This window comes from Spinacia oleracea, chromosome 3, assembly GCF_020520425.1.
Source record: "Spinacia oleracea cultivar Varoflay chromosome 3, BTI_SOV_V1, whole genome shotgun sequence".
Classification (NCBI taxonomy): domain Eukaryota; kingdom Viridiplantae; phylum Streptophyta; class Magnoliopsida; order Caryophyllales; family Amaranthaceae; genus Spinacia; species Spinacia oleracea.
Window position 1 is genome coordinate 144,101,003 of NC_079489.1, and position 6,883 is coordinate 144,107,885.

The window sequence follows — 6,883 nt, forward strand, 5'->3', positions numbered from 1 at the left end:
GAGATTCCCTTGAACACCTGTGAAACTTGGATAGCCAAGAAAGGAAAGGAAGAGAAGTAATGACATGAATTGGTTGCATATGACTTGTGAATTGCTCACAAGCCTCATGAATCACTATAAGTGATCCGGGGAGCATACTATGAACCTCCGAAAGGAGAGCAGCGTTCAAATAAGATTTTTTGAAAGTGATGAGAAACATTCTAATCACTAACCTAAATTGAGAATTAACATAAGTTAACCTCAAAGACCAACTAGCAACCAAAATCCATGGACACCAAAACCCCCTCCCACATATACCTCCTATCCCTGACATGAAACTCATAACTTTACCTCCAAGACCATAACAAGGAAAATTGATTCCTCCTTAACACACAACACACCTCCTCCAACACCCAAACACCATTCTTGAGAAGAGGGAAGGATACCAATTAACAACATCTCTCCATACCAATTAACTAATCCCAACTCAACAACAAACCAATATGGACAACCCCACATTGGAAGTCCAATTAAACAACAAGTGACCACATTAAAAGAGAAACTACTTATGAAAGAAAAGAACACCATTACTTATACCCAAATGCTACTGCAAACCCCGAACATTTGAAGGAAACCACACAAAAAACAACTAATTAAACCACACAACAACCTGACACCAACGAGGAGAACGATAGCGGGACAAAACCTTGGCACACAAAGTCTGAAGGGACAACGAATTTGGCTATACTACACCAACACAGAAACCCTAACCTAGTCTACACCTTTATCGTCAACATCGGGGTTAGCGAAACCGCAAGAACGACGGCAACTAGGAAAGCACCGATGAAAATAGCCAAAACCCCTAAAAACCAGACCTCTAGTCTTTACCAACCGTCAAGATCGGGGTTACCGAAATCGCAAGACGACAGCGACTAGGAATACCATTAAAACACTAAAACCCCGTAAGAAATTAGACCCAACAACCCTAAGCTAACACTACCTAATCCAAATTAGAAACACTAACCATAACTTTACCTTTACCGGCGTGTTTAACGGCGGCGACGCTCGGGATAGCTTTGGATTTTAGGTCACCCAAGGTTGAAGAAATTCAGATCCGATTAATCCTCTCGCTTGAAACGTCGGTTGAAATTGGCTCCACTAACTAATCCTATGAACAATCCGGTGAGAAGGTGTTAACCGAGAGGAGTTTGAAGCTTTTTATTAGGTCAAGATTTGCTCCGTCTTCTTCTTCTTCGCCGAAAAAACTACGAGCCTCCGATCTACAGAGACAATAGAGTAGGACGCGACAACAGCGGCTCCCCGACGACCTTTAGCGAGCTAGGATCGCTTCGGCCACCAGCGAGCCGCCTTGGGGTGACGGCGACGGTAGGGTTTGTGATCGAAGTTTAGAGAGAAGGGGGAGGATTGGTTTTTAGAGAGAGGGTTTTGTGAGTCCTTGATTAAAGTCACTTTTAACATTGTTAAGAATAATCTATGAGTAAGGTTACTTTTATCCTTGATTAAGATAATTATTGCCGTTGAGTGAAGTCACTGTTATCCATGAAATAGGGTCACTTTTATCCTTAACTACAATCACTTTAGCGAGTTTGTGACTAAAGTTGGTGTCATGTGTAAGGCGCTAGATATTTATAGTAACAATGATGTATCTTAGTGATGCCATGGCCTAGGGGGCTCTTTCCCCGGGCGAAAAATGCTATAGTGTAATTTTAGTTTCAGTCCCCCCCCCCCCCAATTTAAGTCTTGTGTATATCTCATATTATAATGTTTAATTCGCTGATTGTTCCTCCTAGTTATACGGTTCAAGATCCGTACTTAAATTACACAAAACCTTATTATTAAGTTAAAGTACTACACAAAACCTTATCTATATCTATATCTATATATCTATTAAAACTCTAAGGTAATTCATGCCATCTCTTCATGAGTCGCGATGACTTGGCAAGCGACATGGCGCGGCGTCATGTCACACACACACATTAATTATTGGCTATTGTATCCTCATTAAAAAAATGTTGACATTCATCCTTGAACTCATGACCTCTTGTATGTTAACACAGAGTTTTATCCACCCCTCCAACAATACAACTGATGACTCTAAACTATTAAAAAACTAAAAAAACCATTCTTATGATTGTATATAACTTTAATGCCCAAGTTTATGTACTTGAATAATAATTTATGATAAATAAAAAGTTTTTCCTTCATTTTATTCATTTATTAATCAAATTATATGTAGTATATCTTTTCTAAAAAATATATTTAGATCAAACATAAAAATTAATAGAGAAAAGAATAGGAAAAAAATGATTCGCTTTCCTTTAGCTAATCAAATAAATTTTTACTCAAATAATGTAAATTACTCAAAAATTTAGTCTATCGATTGTTGATTAACCAATTTTATCTTTCAACTGCATATATATATATATATATATATATATATATATATATATATATATATATATATATATATATATATATATATATATATATATATATATATATGAATTTCATATTATTCTTTAAATACATATGTACAAAAAATTATAAGTGAATTTGAATGAATAAATAAAACTTAAACTATATGCAACACTCCTACACATCACCCGGGCCACTAACTAGTTAATAAGTAAAAGTACTTTTTTTTTGATAATTTGTGGTTTTATTGAAATGGGGGAGCGGGCCCAATAAGGCCTTACAATGCCAATATTACAATTCCAGCAGGTTTCACAGAAGGCTACTCATTACTGGACAAATATGAATCCTAGTAATGCTGGGATAATAAGAGTTTTACAGCCATGCTACAAAGTTGTCCCTTCGAAGCAGGCCTTGCTTGGCAAGGGAGTCTGCAACTTGATTTGATGATCTTCCTTTGTGAACAATCGTGACATCTAGACCAGACTTGCAGGAGGATCTAATGAAGTTGAGTTGGAAGACCAAGTTCCATGGTCCACCTTCTACGCTATTACACCAAGATACGGCGTTAGCCGAGTCTGATTTGATCACGATCGAAGTATCCCGAAGAGAGGAGTTGGCCCATGTGATCGTTAAAGCTCTATGAATAGCAAGAACCTCAGCACAGTTTATTTCCATGGGTGGTATAGGGCACGAGAAAAGACACATGAAATGCCCCGCATGATTACGCAATACTCCATCGATGGCTGAGTTAGAAATGTGTGGATTGAAGGATGCATCCACATTCCATTTGAGGTAGCCGTGGGCGGGGGCTGACCATATTGAAGATAGTAGAGATGGAGATTTCGGAGGCCGAGTAGCTTTCCCACCCCAAAGTAGACAGTTCGGGTTTCGTTGGATATCTGTTGGGGAGTAAGGGAAAGGTTCATTCCACCCGGATAGCCACCAGCCAAGGCGAAGGAGAATCAGATCATGAATATTGGGCAGAGATGAGGAGATTTTATCAAAAATACGGTAGTTTCGCTCCTTCCATATTGACCATATGATTATGAAAAACACTGCCAACCATACTTTTTTGAAAAATGGGTTTTTAATGGGGGGAACCCATTGATCAAAGGCCTCTCTTAGGTTTGCAGGTTGAGCTCATTTTATATTCCATAGGTCAAACCACCAATTCCAAACCTGAGTGGAGAAGGGACAATGAAGCAGAAGGTGATTATGATTTTCCGAGGATGAGTTGCATAGTACGCATATGTCTTCGGATGGTGGGATGATTCCTAGAGATACAAGCTTACTTTTTGTGTTTATTCGGCCTAGAAGAGAGGTCCACACAAATACTTCAATGCGATGAGGAACTAGTCCTTTCCAGATACCCTTGATTGCATCAATTTGAGGTGGGAGGTTAGCCTTTGAAAGCTCCAAGGTGAAGGATTTTGTTGAGAACATTCCTGACTTATGATAAGTCCATATTAAACAGTCCTTGCTGCCAGGTGCAAGACAAACCTGGTTAAAGAGGGAGAGAAGGTTTTCTTTATCAAGTATGTCGCGAGAACGAAGTGGACGAGACCAAGCGAAATTCCAGGCCCAATTAAGGCCGTCCCAGAACCCGTGTGAGGCCACTGATGCAAGTCTATCTACAGCCAGTAGAAATAGACGGGGAAATTGCATTTTTAATGGGGTTGGGCCCAGCCATAGGTCATGCCAGAAAAGGGTAGATGATCCATTACCCACATTCTTTCTAATTCCTTTGAGGGCCCCCAATTTTGCTGATGGGTTATGGAGTATTGATGAGCAAATATTCTTCCATGGCCCACCATGTGGTGGGGGTGACAAGTCAGTGATTGAAAGAGATTGTGGGTATTTGTATTTGTGTTGGATTATTTGCCTCCAAAGAGTGATTTGGGTCATTGAAGAACTTCCATATCCATTTGAAGAGGAGGGCTATGTTTCTGTGTAGTATATTACCAATACTCAAACCACCCAAGGCTTTGGGTAGTTCGACAATGTGCCAGGCAACAAGTGAAAGATATATTTTTCCGAGCCCTCCACTCCACAAGAATTGCCTTTGGAACTTGTTGATTTTTTCAATCACACCTTTAGGGAGAGGAAATATTGACATGTAATAGAGAGGGAGACTTGAGATTGATGATTTGATAAGTGTGATGCGCCCTCCAATAGAGAGTAGTCTGCCTTTCCAAGAGTCAAGTTTTTTTGTGATGCGTTCCACAATAGGGTCCCAAGTCTTGATGCGTGAAGTATCTCCGCCCACCGAAAGGCCAAGATAAGTGAAGGGGAGAGAGCCATCCTTGCATAAGAGAGATGTCGTAGCAATAGACATCCATTGATCAGGCACATTAATGCCTATTAAAGAGATTTTATGAAAGTTTACTTGTAGACCCGAAGCCAGATGAAATAGAATGAGCATCCTCTTTATGTTCTGTAGAAATTCAATATTTGGAGGACAAAATATAACTGTATCATCAGCATATTGAAGGTGAGAGAGCTTTGTACCATTTTTAGAGATTTCAACTCCCTCCCAAAATCCTTTAGATGTCGCTTTTTGGATGAGAAGATTTAAGGACTCCACAATGAGAACAAACAGGAACGGTGAGAGGGGTCCCCTTGTCGGAGCCCCCGTTGCAGTTTAAAAGGGGCAGTTGGTGAGCCATTGATCAAGATCGAGGATGATGCAGTCATTACACATGACCGAATCCAGAGCCTCCACTGTGAGGGAAAGTTCATTTGTTCAAGGGTCCAGTCAAGAAATCTCCATGATACACTATCGAATGCTTTGTGAAAGTCAATTTTCAGAAGAGATGCTGGGAGTTTTTCTCGTTTGCAAGTATCAATGAGTTCACCTGCAATTAGGGCGCCATCTAGAATTTGGCGGCCTTCGATGAATGATGATTGTAGCGGGCCAACAAGAGAGTTCATAACACATTTTAACCTCATAGTCAGTAGTTTTGCTATAATTTTGTATAAGCAACCCACCATGCTAATGGGCCAATAGTCCTTGAAATCCGAGGGCTTGTCAATCTTTGGTATTAGGGCAATGTAGGCAGTATTGCATCCATGGGGAAGGCGGGATGAGGCCCAGAACTCATTAACAATGTCATATACGTCCTCCTTTATGACTCCCCATGCGGATTTGATGAATTTGAAATTAAACCCATCCGGTCCCGGGGCTTTGTCTGGACTTCAAGAAGAGGTCTAGTGTGAAATTCTTCTTTGAAGATTTTTTTAAAGAAATTGATGGCTTCTTTTTTTATGTTGGCAGGGTCTGTGTGCGTAGTTCCATCCACCACAATAGATGAAATAGTGTTTCTTTTTTTTTTCTGATTGAGGCTACAACATGGAAGAATTTCGTGTTGCGATCACCCTCTTTGAGCCATTGTATGCGGGAGTTTTGAGCCCAGTAAGTCTCCTTACGCTTTACCCAAGCCCATAGGTCAGTTTGGGCCTTTTACTTTTTTCCAAGTTCCTGTGTTGAGATTCCTTTCATTAGAAATATTATCAAAGACTTGTATTTCCTGTTCCAAACGCTTGATATGTGAATCAATATTTCCAAAGGTATTTGCGTTCCACAGAAGGAGATTTTTTCTCAGTGCCTTGAGTTTTCCGGCCAAAGGCAATGAGGATGATTGTGACCATGTGTCTCCTATGAGCTTCATACATCTTGGATCTGAGAGCCAACAATTTTGGAATTTGAATGGCTTTGGCCCCCAATTCTGGGAGTGAGTACATAGTAGTAGCGGGCAATGATCAGATAAACCGCGGCTGAGTAGATTGAGTTTCAACAAAGGATAGTGCAAGAGCCATTCTGGGTTTACGAAAATTCTATCAAGCTTACTTTTAGAGTTTCCCCGGAACCATGTGTATCTACCTTTCGAGGGGATTTCTATGAGCTGCAAGTTTTGAATAAAGTTCTTGAAATCCTCCATACCGGTTTGGGAAGAACGAAGGCTACCGCGATCGCTAGGGGACAAAGTTTCATTAAAATCTCCCATGATAATACAAGGGACGTTGTTATTATTCCAGTAAGTGGAGATTTCACTCCAAACAGCTTCGCGAGCTTCCAGTGAGCAGGGATTTGAAGGAAATAATGCCCTTGGTCCAAGTATGCATTCTATGTTAAGTCTAATAAATGCGGTTCAGTATTAATTAAACAAGTTAATAATTCAGTGAGATCAAGTGAGCTGAATGCCTAGCTAGAGGCCGCTTCAGTTCAAGTGGAATTAATTATATTAATCCACAGCTTACTCTTGACTGAACCCGTAGGGTCACACAAATAGTACGTAAACGGATCAAGTATTTAATGGCATTAAATACTCCATCTATGGATATTCGGAATCGACGGATCTTGGTTTCAGTGGGAGCTGAGATCGTCACATGCAAGAAATGAATACTCCGGAAACGATGATATTGCCGGAAACGGAAATATGGATCGTATCGGAAATATAAATATTATCCA

The 6,883-nt window shown here is 40.1% G+C and overlaps 2 protein-coding genes across 2 annotated transcripts; both read right to left on the reverse strand.

Moving 5' to 3' along the window:
• Positions 1 to 2,787: 2,787 nt before the first annotated feature.
• LOC130470141 (uncharacterized) lies at positions 2,788 to 4,080 on the reverse strand. Its single transcript, XM_056839750.1, has 2 exons — positions 3,595 to 4,080; positions 2,788 to 3,438 (listed from the first exon to the last, which is right to left on the reverse strand). Exons 1-2 carry the CDS (start codon positions 4,078 to 4,080, stop codon positions 2,788 to 2,790), a joined length of 1,137 nt encoding a protein of 378 aa, XP_056695728.1.
• Positions 4,081 to 4,246: 166 nt separating this feature from the next.
• On the reverse strand, positions 4,247 to 5,364 carry LOC110797297 (uncharacterized). The gene is made up of 2 exons (XM_056839751.1): positions 5,013 to 5,364; positions 4,247 to 4,884 (listed from the first exon to the last, which is right to left on the reverse strand). Exons 1-2 carry the CDS (start codon positions 5,362 to 5,364, stop codon positions 4,247 to 4,249), a joined length of 990 nt encoding a protein of 329 aa, XP_056695729.1.
• Between the last annotated feature and the right edge of the window lie 1,519 nt (positions 5,365 to 6,883).